The sequence below is a fragment of the Sinohyriopsis cumingii genome, chromosome 8 (assembly GCF_028554795.1).
Source record: "Sinohyriopsis cumingii isolate HCF-2022 chromosome 8, ASM2855479v2, whole genome shotgun sequence".
NCBI lineage: Eukaryota > Metazoa > Mollusca > Bivalvia > Unionida > Unionidae > Sinohyriopsis > Sinohyriopsis cumingii.
In genome coordinates, this window is record NC_142968.1 from 95,197,570 (window position 1) to 95,214,589 (window position 17,020).

The 17,020-nt window shown below is 33.0% G+C and overlaps 1 protein-coding gene across 1 annotated transcript in view; it reads right to left on the reverse strand.

The window, feature by feature from the left end:
• Positions 1-746: 746 nt before the first annotated feature.
• Positions 747-17,020, reverse strand: part of LOC149794172 (lysophosphatidic acid phosphatase type 6-like) — a 68,636-nt gene continuing 52,362 nt past the window's right edge. The window contains exon 11 of the mRNA XM_089968277.1: positions 747-14,474. Coding sequence (XP_089824403.1) covers positions 14,410-14,474 — 65 coding nt within the window. The 3' untranslated portion in view covers positions 747-14,409. The remainder of the gene's footprint in view (positions 14,475-17,020) is intronic.

A 17,020-nucleotide genomic window follows, 5' to 3' on the forward strand; every position in this document is an offset into this window, starting at 1 on the left:
TAAATGTAATATTGTTCATCAGACACTGGGAATGTTGGTAAGACACTGGGCTTTCACAGTATTGTTGGTAAGACAGGACAGGGCCATCCATTTAGTATGTATGCAAAAATCTGGCAGCTTGATGCCTCCCCCCTCCCTGTAAACATGCATACTTTTTTTTACAACACCCACCTGCATGAGTACACTTGACACCTCCCCAATTCTATAGACTGGCCTATATTTAATCTATGCAATCACGATCAAGGATTAATAATATTAATGTGTTTATTAAAACAGCCCACCGACGTCTGGCTGCGTCAAAGAAAAAAGCTGCATAGCTTTAAAAAGTTTTTCTAGTGTCCACTGAAGTTCAAACGCCGACTGAACCCAGTCAAACAGGTTATGTATTAGACAAATTATTAAAGAGGTTTCACCCCCCCACAATGTCCTATGCGTACATACATTATCAGTAGACACCCCCCATATGCAAGGGTATGCATTTGGGTCCCCCCTTCCATGTGTACATACTAAATGGACAGCCCCACACTGGGTTTTCACAGTATTGTTGGTAAAACACTGGGTTTTTACAGTATTGTTGCTAAGACACTGGGCTTTCACAGTATTGTTAGTAAAACAGTGGTCTTTCACAGTATCATTGGAAAGACTCTGGGTATATGTACTATTGTTTATAAGACAGAGAACATGTACACTGCTGGAGGCAAGAGGGGGATATAAAAGCAAAAAACTTCATTAGTAAATAGAACAAATCAGGAAAATGTCTTTTATTTCAAACAAAATAGATCAAACTAGCCCATGTATTTCAACACTTATATAAAATGAGTCCAATTTCTATTCGTTTAAATAAAAAGACTTTTGGAAACTTACTGAATAAATAGTAGTGATAACAGCAGCTGATTAATATGTGTAATTCAGTTTTCAGTAAAAATATTAGAATGCAAGAACTAACTCAAAGGTAACAATGGCATAAATCCTACTGCCCTTGATAACTGTTGCTAATCTATCATTCAAAATAAAACTTCTTATGCTTAAAAATAAGACTTTCTAAGTATCAATGGAAAAAAAGAAACAGGACAGGAATAGCTATAAATCAGGTTTCTATGGTAACATCGACAACCAGAGATACTTTAATAGTCAATCAGTAAACATATCTTACATAAATGTCAATAAAATAATTACAGCAGAAACTCTCTCCATTCAATAAAAATATTATTTCAGTGCTTAAATTTGTAAACATTGTAATCAAAAAATGGAATTTACAGTTTAAATTATTTTGTTTTGTAAAGTTACTTTCCCTGTAAAGAAAATGTTACCTTATAGAAAACGACATAAAACACAGAGGATGAAAGTATATAAATATCTCTTAATCTGCCAAACTTACAGTAGTCAGAACTATCTACAGATTTTTAAAATGCATTCCTATATGATCTTAAGCAAACATGATAAGTCTATTTCTTTAAGAGAATGTGTGGTACACTGATATATTCACATAAGCAAATTTTACAATAACAAGTACCAAAGGAATAATATTTAAAAAAAGCTTTATGAAATATGCAGATTCTGATTTTAGATTTCCACAGACCTAAAAGGAAATCATTCACTGTTTAAATAATTTCAATAAACCAATTGAATGTTGTCTGTTAAAAAAACAGTAACAAAACATCAAAACAAGCCGACTAAAACAAAACCTGTATAAATTAGGAACACTTATCTTTATTTGTGTACCATAATAATTCTTACACTGAAAATAAAAATAAATTCTTACACTTACAATAAAAACAAATAAGTAAAAGGCCACAGTGGGTCTGGTATTACTCACCTAGTTTGTATAACTGAAATGGTCCAATGTGTCATTTGGTATTACATAAATGGTTTTCAGGTGTACATAAATAAACTAACAAGAAATATTTGGTATTTTCTCATTCTGACTGATCTATTGAGCCTAATGAAAACCTATTTTCACCATTATGCAAAACAGTTACCATAATCAAATTAGTTGAGATTTTGATGTTACAAGCTTACCCAATCAGATGCAGTTTTACTCCATTGACAATGACAGATGTCACCCATAATCCAACTCTTTTAAATCTTGTTTTCAGCTTACATAACAAACTGTGTTATAATCTTCTTGTACTCTCTCAAGTGGCAGCACATCTGACCAATAAGATGCGAGATCACCTAAATAGTTTACACAAATGTGGCTCACAAAGTTCAGTCAAACTTTTTTCTGAAATACAGCCTCAGGAATAGTAAAATGTGAAGCCAATCGCATATCAATCACCCAATACATAATAGTGCTGTTGCTTATAATCACACTATCTTCAGACGTTGATGATGTCAGCCTATAGAATGCACAAAGAAATATATTCTGTTGAGAAATACAATATACAGCTTAACCAATTTTATACTTATTAGCTCATTAATATGCATGAAAGTTGCACATAAATGAACTTTTGTGAGTTCTTAATTATACAGACCTTAATGATAAAGACCAATATTCCAAAAGACTGATTAAAACCTACTCTTAATACAAGCTCAAGGGTGCAAACAGCTAATAAGCGAAGTCAACCGGATGGAAAATCACCACATTAATATGCAGTGCTGTCCCTCATAACCAAACTCATAGATCTTGATGATGGAAGCTTATATGCAAAGTTAAATTGAGTACTGTTCAGAGAAAAGACAGCATTCGGAGTATCAAAAATTTCTGCTAATCAGATGCTTGATGTCATAAATATGTATGCCATTTCTCTTTTAAACTTGTCCGAGATTGGACGATGTAGGCCTAATAATTATCCTTGATGAAAATCCTAAGAAAACTATAGCCTCTACAGTACCAATAAGAAACTGTTGCCATATGCACAATATAAAATACATCACTCACCGCACATGATGACACAGGGCCAAGCCACGAGCCTGGAGTGTTTTGACTACATGTTATGTGTAATTTGTACGAAAGTAACAATAAAACATGATATAATTAAAAATTACATAGAGAACTATGTAACAAAAATTAACAGTATGAAAAGAAACCACATTCATTGCACTGTGGACGCTTTTATCCTAAAAATATTTAAACTGGACACAAATAATATAAAGTTATATCACAGTTAATTTTATAGCTCATTTAGAGTTAAGATAAGTATATTTGAATGAGGGGAAGTAAATAATGATTGGAAAGCTTAAGAAATCAAACAGTTTTTTTAAAAGGTTGTTGTTGTTGTTGTAGGTTTTAACGCCATTTTTCAGCACATGATAGGCTATACATGGTGGCCAGTATTAATGGTGGAGGAAGAACCCGGGAAAACCTCGGAAAGAACCACCAACCCACGAGAAGATACTGGCAAGCTTTCTCACATACCCACATTGCCGAATCCGAGACTCGAACCCACAAAGACAGAAGTGAGATGGCAGTTATCCATAACAAGAGCGCTTTAGGCCACTCGGCCACTCGGAGCCCCTTTTTAAAAGGCGGTCAGTGTCATTAACCATATACATGTAGTTTAACAACAGAACCTCAACAGTTTAAACTCCATGTGTCCAAGTAAATCCTCTAAATCCAATTTAAAGTTTTAGAAAATCTACATTTAATGCTGTAGAGACTGAATATATGACCTATATTTTGATCGATTTAGTCCTAGTCAAAGACCCATTTTTTTCTTACATTACTATGACACTGTATATTAATGTATTTTTGGAGATTAACGTAGCAGTGAGTAATAATTAAACAGCATTATTACATTATGTCTGTAACGTACATTACTTGCTTTAATGCAATGTCAGCAAAATACTGGCTATATTGTGCCAATTAAAAGTTAAAAAATGATAGAAAAAGAATTGGCATGAAAACTTTAATTAAAACTATTAACTTTCCTTGTCTGTACCCAGTAGACTAAAAACTGCCTATACAATTCAAAAAGCCAATGGTACTCATTACAATGTCAACTAGAATTTTAAAATCAACTGCCTTGCACTTGTTCATTATGGGAAGCTGACATACAGGCTGGTTTCTATTCATTCTACAATAAAACTTGCTGTATGTTGTACACGTCCACTCATAGGTGAGTGATCAGTGTGGGTGAGATGTTGTGTCATTGGTAATATGGTAATGCAGCAAGAAAGGGACAACTGAATCAGAGAGTTTTAAGCATTTTAATGAAAAATTTCAAGATGACATCAATGCTTAAAGGGCACTTCAAAGGGGTTTAAGCCAACCAAATTTAAGCCAATGAGATTACATTTCACAGAATCTGGGAAAATAAAAATGGCAGGCAGTTCAGCAAGTAATTTCTGATTGATAGGGTTGTAGATGACTGGGCCAAGAATAAATCACAGTCAGTGCAGTACAACTGGAGTGCTGTCATCATTGTTTTTCTTGTAGACTATACAAAAATGTAGGACAGATCTACCAAGTCTAACTTTTCCAAGTTATTAATTGGCATATAGATTTTATAGATGATGTTTTTCAGGCATACTGTGTTTATTACTAAAAAACACCAACAGCTCATTTGCAACTATCATGGAAAAAAAGGCGGTATTAGATGCCACCAAGTACAGAACAAATGTTGTATGAAAATATCAAGTATTAATCAGTTCAAGAATAATGAAATTACTTCTTCCAAAATATACCTTGTTTGATTAATTTTTCTTCTTTTTAAAGGATTTTGATTTTTTTAGATTAAACACACATTAGATGACAGGTATCCACATATGACCTAAAAATATGGAATACAGATCCTTATAAATATTTGAAAATGACTGACAGCACACATCATGGTACTACTTTCACAATTTTGACAAAATTTTATAAAATCTTTTAAAAAAATGCATTTCAAATTTTATCAAAAATATCTCCATTGACAGGTAAAAACAGGTCGGTAATTCTGATATATGATATATGATCTTATTGACACTTATATGCCATGTTAAATGAAAAGTCCAACAAAATCCTAATTTAGTATCACTGCTGGATTATATACCATACATAAGTTGAGTCCAAATGCAAACAACATAGACCCAAATCTGCTGTCACTTAATGCACTGCAGATCAAGGTCTATATTTTTTGTTCTACTGATAAACTGCGTGGACTCAGATCTGTTGGCGCATCATGCAATGGAAATCTGGATCTGTGTATTTGGATTCGACATAGAAGTGATATTGCAATGCATGTATAATTATACTGAATAAGTGATATTGCAATGCATGTATAATTATACTGAATAAATATATATAAACAATCCCCACAAAAATACAAAAATTGGAGCACACTGAGATCCAAATTGTGATAACCTGACCTGATCATGCAATAACAGAAACATACATGTACCAAAACTATCAGCATTAAAAACAGTTTGCAAGCATTAGAGATAGATGCACAACAGGTTTAATAGCATTCATGAAAAAATCACGGGTAAGGTATAATATATACTCAATAGGTTCTTTTTATTTTATGGAACTGTAAAATCTGAGCACAGCTTGGTTATATGTTTAGGATACATCTGTCTTTAATTTCTTAATTTTTCTGATAAGCGTGTTTGCCACTGTCACTAGGTGACATGTAATAAACACTTCTGGTAACTGCTGTTAGCACTATCAGATCTACTTAATTCAACTAAACTGCCACGTGCTTGTGCAAGAGAATTAGATATTTGTGTGCATATAAGTGAGCTTGCTACATGATCATTAGTAAATTATCATATATATAGTTTGTAAAATAACAAAAGTCACTCGAAGTGGATGACACTCTATTGGGTGGACAGAATTTCCATGAACCCAAGACAAAACTTTCTCTTTTAACTGCTGAGTGTTGAAACCATATCTTATATTATGCAGCAATAACAAGATTTTCAATTAGCTGTGGCTGTGGTCATCATATTAGATGTCAGATTGGCAAGTAGATATTATTATAAGTCTTTAGAAGTAATGATAACACGATTTTCCTGATGACCACTTTCACAGCAGCCATACTGTACACCAGATCAGCACCATTTTTATTTATGACCAACTAAACACCATAAGGAGTCTTTTATTGAAAACCTTATGTTGAAATGACTATCCATTTAAAACGAGTAGTATTAACAAGATTTTATTTTTTAGAAGTTCGCTGTGGCTGTTATAACGAATGCTTCAGCAGCACTATTTTCCATTTAGGACCAGCTAGACAATGAGATGAAAGTGCATGCAAAGTTTCACGGCAATCCTCCATGTTGTTTAGGAGCAGTAATCCTCCATGTCGTTTACAAGCAGTAATCCTCTGTGTTGTTTAGGAGCAGTAATCCTCCATGTCGTTTAGGAGCAGTAATCCTCCATGTCGTTTAGGACCAGTAACATTATCAAACATGTGAACAATGTACAAAGTATCATCCCATAAGTTCATCTGGCCTATGTACAATAGAGCTAACCGCTATGAGTATGAGCAAGTCCTATACAGATTTTACCTAATTTTTAATGTCTACAATCATTGTGTTGTGAAGATAACAAGCTAAGTTAAACAAATCAAATGAGAAGTTCTATTCTAGATCAGTCAGCTGTCACCAGGTTTGTGAAGTGCAATTCAACATTTTAGATCATAGATCTGTTCACACTAATAAAACTACAACAAAATATTTGAAAAATGGCATTAGCAGTATTTACAAATTTTTCATGCTTAACTGAATTTATTTATTTGTAAACTTCTTTTTGTTTAATCAGTTTCTGTCATTTACAAGATTTCAATTGAGAAAAGTCGATATTGTATGGGTTTCATATAAACTGTGGGAAAAATGATTACCACTAGTTATAAATAACAAATGTAGAATTCTTATGTATTAATTATTATAATAATTATTATGTATTAATTAATATTAATGTTAATAAATATAATTTACCACATAACAAAAAAAGGAAACAATCCAAGGAGTACAGCATAATATAAAAATGTGTACATTCCAACCATAGTTATCAGAAATTTCAACCATTATCACCATAGATCCCAACCATTATCACCTACATATGTGCTGAAGCAGCATCACAAGACAAGAACAGAGATTAAATTAATTCAGTTGATCTCCGAGTACCCAGATACAGCTGCACGATGTGGCCCTATTATAATTAACTTTACACCCCTGATTAGACACTGCTGTGAACATTGTTAAAGAAGCTTATAATTTAAAAAGGATTAATTTAATAATCACAAGGATTAATTTTACCTTTACCCTGAAAGGATACAATAAAGAGAATCCTTATAGGAGTGACTCAAATGTGTAAATTACTTGTATAAGTGCAGCAACCCTAAACTGAAGAACATTATAGCCGTGTCACTGTGGGTCATACTTTACAGAAAAACACAATGATACTGTATTTTTATGGTCAGGAACTAGATTATAATTACTTTTCTGGGGACAAGACTTCAACTGAAGTGAAATATAAAAGGTAGCATTGACTGGACTAAACTTAAATCTGAACCCTGTTTAGACTCATGGTAATATGAAAGACATCAGCAGATTGATGGGCTTCAGGGATGAAGCAATGTTACCATATAAATAAGAGCTATACAAAAAAGGAAGATAAGGAGAACATCTGCATCTGTAACTTAAAGAAGAAAGTAATATTAAAATAATACAGTTTAATATCTGATATCAGTGGGGTTTCGGAATGCACATTTACTACATACATGTATAAAAATGACCACACGCACTACCCACCCACCCCCACAACAATAAATAGGATGAATATTTTGTTATTCTTACACACTGACTGTCATTGCTGCATGTCAAATCATATATGCAGAAACATCTTATTCCTTTTTGTGATATGTAATCTGATGTTGCTGAATATGGCAACAACAAAAATAAAGAGCTAGATTTGTATTCGTAAAACCCTACTAAAGAAGAAAAAGTTAGTCAACAAATATCTAAAAAGTTGACAAATCTTTATATTGGCTTGAACTAGGTATGGATACAAATAATACCTACAGATTTTTATATTCTGCCTTAGGTTATTTCACTTAATTATGATAACATGGTTTCCGCCTCAATTGTCTAAGTCCACAAGTTAGAGAATATATACATGCACATGAAACTTTGCTGTAATGGCTTGAAAATCCTGTTAGACCCTCTACATACAAATACAAATAAGTTTCATATGTTTATGCTTAATGGGTTTGGCACAATCCTGCTAATAAGTTTCTTGGGATAGATGGATGGTTGGACAGATGAACATGGCCAAATCTAAACAACCACACTGCAAACAGTGAAGATATAATAAAAATGACTCAATATATAATACAGTTTGCACATAAATAATAGGCAGCAATGCTTTTTATTTTGTGGATAACACAATACCCTGAGTATTTTATTAGTTGCTCTTTACAACATACACCCCTCATCCATTTAGATGACCATACGTACATGCATGTATATTACTATATATGCTCACTTATAAGACAAGTCCAACCAGAAATAAGACACACCATGACCTGCCATCACACAAAGAACAATAAGACCAGTGTCCATGTTGTTTATTTTACTAATTACACTAATAACCTGCCAAAACCCAGACCAGCCAGCACTTACTAACTGCTGAAAATTATTTTTTAAATCAAAGGAATGGCCAAAAAAATGTTGTAGTGTAGAATTTTACACTAAATTTCTATGAAAGAAATATCTTTTTAAAAAAAAAAAACAGCTGAAATGGGAAAAGTAACCAATAGATGGGTAATACTACAGTACTAATACAGAAGCAACAGCAAATCCAGACCAGAAAACTACATATTTTCTGTAACACAAATTTATGAACTACAGTAATATTTTAAGAAAAATAACATCAACAACTTTAAATGCTTTTATAATTAATTTCATCAACGTTCTGCAGCTATGTTGATATTTAAGGAAAAAACATCTGGCAAAGACATAAATGTTTTAGAAGCTATGTATGTATGTATGTATGTATGTATGTATGTGTGTGTGTGTGTGTGTGTGTATGTGTGTATGTATGCATGTACGTATGTATGTATGCATGCATGCATGTACAGATGAATGTATGTATGTATGTATACATGCATGTATGTATGTATGTATACATGCATGTACGTATGTATGTATGTATGCATGTATGTATGTATGTATGTATATATGTACGTATGTATGTATGTATGCATGTATGTATGTATGCATGTACGTATGTATGTATGTATGTATGTATGTATGTATGTATACATGTATGTATGTATGTATGTATGGACATATGTATTGATGTATTCATGTACATATGTATGTTAACTGTTTTTGGAATATTGCCATGACTTGAAAGGACATATATATTATGTTCATATTATCTTTCTTGGGACTTTTATTTTTTACAAATTGTCTGGAGTAAATAATCAATTTTTTGAATAAATGATCATTACTTAAAGATTGAAATTCATTGCTCTCAAATTTAATAAATTATTACATCAAACATTGAAATACTCAACTTTTCATCTTGCTGCATCTCTGAGAACATAAACTCTGAATGTTATTCTATCAACTGTCTTGATGTTACATGTAACCAATTTTCAATTTTTCTTCAAATCTAAATTTTCTTCTGAATATTTACCTCAACCAGTTTACACATATAATACATATCTAAAATTTATAGCAAAACTACATAATCAATAGAAACATAATCAAGGCAGAAAGAAAAATATAGCAATTTGTTTGATACTGACAAAATAAACCAGTACTACTTTAAAAATTATCAACATGTCAAAAACATTTTCTTAACAACTCGGAACTTAAATCAGCTTTAAAACAGTAAATAATTGAACAATTATGACATAGGGCACACAGTGGTTCAGAAGAACTATGTGTCTTGCCTACAAAACATGCCGTAATATACCATTCTGTTAGATAACTGTCAGAAAAATGAATGAAAAACTTTTAACACTAATGACATCATCACGATTATACTGATATCAATATGATTATACTGATATAAATATGATAAACTGATATTAATATGATTATACTGATATAATTATGATTATACTAATATCAATATGATTATACTGATATCATTATGATTATACTGATATCAATATGATTATACTGATATCAATATGATTATACTGATATCATTGATTATACTATCATTCTGATTATACTGATATCATTATGATTATACTGAAATCATTATGATTATACTGATATCAATATGATTATATCATCAGCAGACATGTGCTGTGAACACATTCATGATCCCACCACAGACAAAAGTTCTAATCCAGAGAGTGAATATGTCACAAAAAATCATTGAAATTGCACAAAAAATTCACACTATCTAAATATGTACATAAACAAGCATGCAAAAAGCTTTTTTTTGCCAAGATCTAATAATGTTTGCTTAAACTTGCCTGCAAGGCTTTTCCTAAAAACATGTCCAAGTCCAAAAGTTAGGTTGAAAAACTTGTAAAAAAGTATTAAAAATAATTAATATACACCTGTCTGAATAACTTGTGGGTAACAGGGTCCACAAGCACATAATGCAGCCTAATAATTTAAATAACCCCTAGGGTTTGCAAACACAGAGTGCAGCCTAATATTCCAATACACCTCTAGGGTCTGCAAACACAGAGTGCAGCCTAATATTCCAATACACCTCTAGGGTCTGCAAACAGAGAATGTAGCTTAATATTCCAATACACCTCTAGGGTCTGCAAACACAGAGTGCAGCCTAATATTCCAATACACCTCTAGGGTCTGCAAATAAAGAATGTAGCCTAATATTCCAATACACCTCTAGGGTCTGCAAACACCGAGTGCAGCCTAATATTCCAATACACCTCTAGGGTCAGCAAACACAGAGTGCAGGCTAATATTCAAATACACCTCTAGGGTCTGCAAACACAGAGTGCAGCCTAATATTCAAATACACCCCTAGGGTCTGCAAACACAGAGTGCAGCCTAATATTCAAATACACCCCTAGGGTCTGCAAACAGAGAATGTAGCTTAATATTCCAATACACCTCTAGGGTCAGCAAACACAGAGTGCAGCCTAATATTCCAATACACCTCTAGGGTCAGCAAACACAGAGTGCAGCCTAATATTCAAATACACCTCTAGGGTCAGCAAACACAGAGTGCAGCCTAATATTCAAATACACCCCTAGGGTCTGCAAACACAGAGTGCAGCCTAATATTCAAATACACCCCTAGGGTCTGCAAACACAGAGTGCAGCCTAATATTCAAATACACCCCTAGGGTCTGCAAACACAGAATGTAGCTTAATATTCCAATACAACTCTAGGGTCAGCAAACACAGAGTGCAGCCTAATATTCCAATACAACTCTAGGGTCAGCAAACACAGAGTACAGCCTAAAAGAGAGTACAAGACATAGACTGAGACCAAATTTGGGTTAAAAATAGGACAGTGGTATGGTAGCAACCATCAATGATGGATGAGAATGGTATTTATTGTCTAAACAAATACAATCATAACAGATTAACAGTAATGACATCTTAAAATGTCAATTAAAATCAATAAATTAAAAATATTATTCTAGTTAATTCTGACACAGAGTACTTATGGTTGCATGCAATAATAAAGGAGTTGCTAAATATGAGAAAAGATATATATAATTACAATTAATTTTTGAGTATAAATTAAGTTGTTTTTTAGCAAGCCACCATATTAACAACAGGTAATATTTTGATGGTCTTTGATTTATGCAAGCAATTAGGCTGGCTCCCTACCCAAATATCACCATCATGGTCATACCTTTTATGTCATGACTAAGATGTCTTGATGCAGTTTTTATTTATTCATATTCCCCTTTAATATCAGCCAATAATCACTGTTAAATTTACAATCGTGAGTGAATCATGAACTTTCAATTATCTGCATATCGTAGTCATATTTGTTTATACATTCATTTCTTAGTTTTGGATGCAAACCTTTAAGAAATGGGATCCACCAACCCTTTTATGCAGGTGAGTGAGTTGTCCAGGCATAGATTAAAGAGGGAGTGGTGCAATATGAGAAAACCTAATTATCTACATACTCATTTGGCTTGGTAATTTGGTGTATTGATAATCATACTTACAAAATTTTGCAATGTAAAATGCTCAAGTCTAAAACTTATTTAAAAAGAAATTAAATACCATAAAAAATCTTAAAATGTTACCACCATATGGATAACGACATTCCTACCAAATGGACATGCCTACTTAAAACGTTATCGAGATATGGATAAAGACATTCCTACCAAACGGACATGCCTACTTAAAATGTTATCGAGATATGGATAAAGACATTCCTACCAAACGGACATGCCTACTTAAAATGTTACCACCATAAGGATAAAGACATTCCTACCAAACAGACATGCCTACTTAAAATGTTACCACCATATTGATAAAGACATTCCTACCAAATGGACATGCCTACTTAAAATGTTACCACCATATCGATAAAGACATTCCAACCAAATGGACATGCCTACTTAAAATGTTACCACCATATGGATAAAGACAAGCCTACCAAATGCAGAGATGCCTTCTTAAATTTGTTATCATTACATTGATAAAGACATGCCTACCAAATGCAATGATGTCATCATTATATGGATAAAGACATGCCTACCAAAGGCAGTGATGTCATCATTATATGGATAAAGACATGCCTACCAAAGGCAGTGATGCCATCATTACAGTGATAAAGACATGCCTACCAAATGCAATGATGTCATCATTATATGGATAAAGACATGCCTACCAAAGGCAGTGATGTCATCATTATATGGATAAAGACATGCCTACCAAAGGCAGTGATGCCATCATTACAGTGATAAAGACATGCCTACCAAATGCAGTGATGTCATCATTACAGTGATAATGACATGCCTACCAAATGCAGTGATGTCATCATTACATTGATAAAGACATGCCTACCAAATGCAGTGATGTCATCATTACACTGTTAAAGACATGCCTACCAAATGCAGAGATGTCATCATTATATGGTAAAGACATGTCTACCAAGTGCAGTGATGCCAACTTCAAATGTCATCATTAAACTGATAAAGATATGCCTGCCAAATGCAGTGATGTCATCATTACATTAATAAAGACATGCCTACCAAATGCAATGATGTCATCATTATATGGATAAAGACATGCCTACCAAAGGCAGTGACGTCATCATTATATGGATAAAGACATGCCTACCAAAGGCAGTGATGCCATCATTACAGTGATAAAGACATGCCTACCAAAGGCAGTGATGCCATCATTACACTGATAAAGACATGCCTACCAAATGCAGTGATGTCATCATTACATTGATAAAGACATGCCTACCAAATGCAGTGATGTCATCATTACATTGATAAAGACATGCCTACCAAAGGCAGTGATGTCATTATTACACTGATAAAGACATGCCTACCAAATGCAGAGATGTCATCATTATATGGTAAAGACATGTCTACCAAGTGCAGTGATGCCAACTTCAAATGTCATCATTAAACTGATAAAGATATGCCTGCCAAATGCAGTGATGTCATCATTACATTAATAAAGACATGCCTACCAAATGCAGAGATGCCAAACCATAAGTACATTTATCAGGAATTCTAGCCCCAATTTATGTAGCCCATCTTTTGTAGATAACATGTTCATTAAAAACAACAAATACAATTCATATAAACTCATTCCATAAGCCAATGTATACTTTTTAAAGTTAATAACAATTAAGGTCTCATGAGAATAAATATCTTTCCAATATCATAACTTTGAATTCTTGAAACATTTTTGGCTGAAAACAATAATCATAAACATTACTGTTTTAAAATGAATTTTCTGCATACATTTTACTCTTCACCTCTGCCACCAATGTCAGCTATTTCCAGTCTAACCATCTTAACTGTTGTTAAGTATATACTGCATTTTAAAACTGAGAAACTACATTCAATGTACCAGTCTACCATACTGGTGCTTAAGTATTTTCCTCTCTATCTGTGTCCATACAGAAAATTCCTGTTAGAAACTACAATTCCATAGTATTTTGTCTTCAGCAATTTCAACAATATAAATCAGGATGAGTAATTTTCACTAAAAATTCTTAAAAATTCCAGATAATCCTGACTGGTTATTACCTCTGCAATTTTCATTGGAAAATTTTCATTTTCATTATCTCAATAACAGTAAGATTTCTGACAATCAAATTAAAAACTTCCTGGAATGGATGGATATATATATATATATATAAATACAGGCATGCCTACTAAACACTGGGATGGATAAATAGGGATGAATGGGAAAAGACTAAATTAAAGTTTCCTTGTGGTAAGCGGTCTGAGTATAAGAAGAGATGCCTTTATCTTGCTATCTGCTAATCCTGGCTGTAAATATATAAGGCACATTTCTGGTAGGATTGCAAAAAGAACTTGAGATCTACATTCCTACTGGAGGATTAGATCGCTCCTTCGTTTCATCATCCTTCACCATCTCCTGAATAACTGAAATTAAGTAGTAAATAATGGATTAAATACTGTCATCGCCTGAATAAATGAAAATAAATAGTACATAATTCATTAAATGCTGTATTCTCCTGAATAACTGAAATTAAGTTGTAAATAATTGGATTAAAAGCTGTCATCTCCTGAATTTCTGAAAATATGTAGTAAATAATGCATTAAATGCTGCCATCTCTGTTGGCACTGGCATCAATATTATGTTTTATGCATTTATCTCAAGTTTCTCAGATTATGTTCAATGTTGTTGCTATTTTTATTGTTGTGGGCTGAATGACATGTTAATGTAGTTGTGAAACCTTCTAGGTGCATTCATTTTGGAAGGTACTACATATCTAAGGAAAGGTAGGTCACACTGACCTACTTTTCAAGCTCTATTGAATATTTTTAGGTCTTGCATTGTTCAAAAACTGTCATGAACCTAACAATATTGTTTTATGCTGGAATGTACTATTCACCAGGATAATAAGTAGGTAAGTGATCTACTTTCTGCATTCTATAATTTTTTTAGGGTATTTGGATTATTGCCAAAGTAGAGTTAACATGATTCTGTACTCCATGGGATTCTTATAAAATAATCTGTGTAGCTATTTATCTATCTACTGATGTACAATCAATGAAATTGTCTATCTCTATCGATCAGACTGAGTATTGGACTATTCTTTTACAGTGCCTTTATGAAGACCATGTGTACATGTTTTTGCCAAATGAATTCAAAGCACCATACTTTGTACAAACTGTGACTCAATGTTACACTACTTACTTGCTGACTAGACATATTTTATAAACAAACATTTTGCTATTGATCTTTCACAAGTTATTTTCTTTGTATTCTCTCTCTCATATATATATATATATATATATATATATGAAAGATGATATATATGAATAGAGAGACAGGGCTCAAAATTAGCGGTGGTCCGCTAACAAGAGGCTACTAGATTTCCTGTCGGACTAGCAACTTTCATAATGTTAATAGTCCGATGGGCTAGTAAGTTTCAGTTGTCAACAGTCAGCGTTTGTTTACACCATTCCCTAATAAAGACTTGACTTTGCAGGTGTTCTGTAGAATCAAAGCAGCGGCCATTGTAAACACAGTCATAAAATATTAGCATGAGAAGATGAAGTCAATTTCTGCCTCGGAAAGGTACGTTTTTATAACAAGAAGCCATTCCATTTTGTGCATTTTGCTTAATTGCGCAAATTTATGGTCGCGTCATTAACAACGGAAGTTTGGTAATTGATCCTAATTAATCTGATAATGAATTAAATGAAAAAATGACGCAGTATCACAATTTATTAACTCGACCACAGTAACAAACTATAAAGCGGTATACTACACAAAATAACATGGCAAAAATTATTCAAAGAAATTAGTTTGCATTTTTTTTTGTTTAAATATTTTTTAAAATTCTTTCTGCTTGCTAGCCGACAGTCACAAATGGTAAAAACGGCATATTTTACATTTGCATCAAAATAATTATAAGAATTAGATCAATTTATTACGATTATGTTACTGACATGTACTTTCGATACAAATACTTTTTATATGATGATAAGAATAGTTTTTATATTTTTTTCCCTTACAAGACTGAACAAATAATTGAATACAAGTGGAGATATCCTAGCAGAATGCCATACATTTGTAGGGAATTAAAATCTCTGATCATGGGGATATAAGATTTGAAAATTTTCTGCCTTAATATTAATTTCAACAATACAATGAGGTCCAATTAATTAGGAACAATTACCAAACTTAAGACTGATGAGACGATAATTAGAGCTGTTAAATACAACACACCGAGTCAGATGGCTTCGTTTGATGGGAACATACCTTTTCCAAGCTGAAACTAACATTACCATCTGAAGCTAATATTTGATAACAGTGTTTACAATAGCCACTGCTTTGATCATGCAGAACATCCGCTATAGTCAAGTCTTTATTAAGGAGAGGCCATTTAATTTTAGGGGTGGGGGCAAAGGCACAATGATATGTTTTGAAACGTGTTTCTTGCTCTGACCTTTTTACATAAAGGACACTGTGCCATTCCTTTCCTTACTTTAAATAATTCACATCAGCTATACTGTAACATCTCATATTTCAAAATGAGGACAATTCTCTCTTTATAAGAGAGGCAAAATGTGGCATTTTATAGATGGTGTTCAGCCACCAGAAAAAAGCAAAAGTTGATTGAAAATGACATAAAAGAGGAATAATTCATATGATAAGGAAAAGCGTAATCAAATGTTTCAGAAGACATGGACAAAAGACGGAATGGCTGAATTATGATGAGGAAAATAACATTATTCGGTGTAACTGGTGTACACAATTTGCAAAAACAAACACAGAGAAAACATCCAGTTTTGTTATGGGTTGTTCAAACTTTAAAAAGGAATCAGTAAACGTACATGAAAGCTGTGGGCAACACAAAAAGAGTTCAGAGAGAAAAGCAACTATGCAGATACCACCAAAAGGATCAACTGCTGGTCAGATCTTGGAAAGTTTAAATTGGAATGTGTTTGACCAGCTC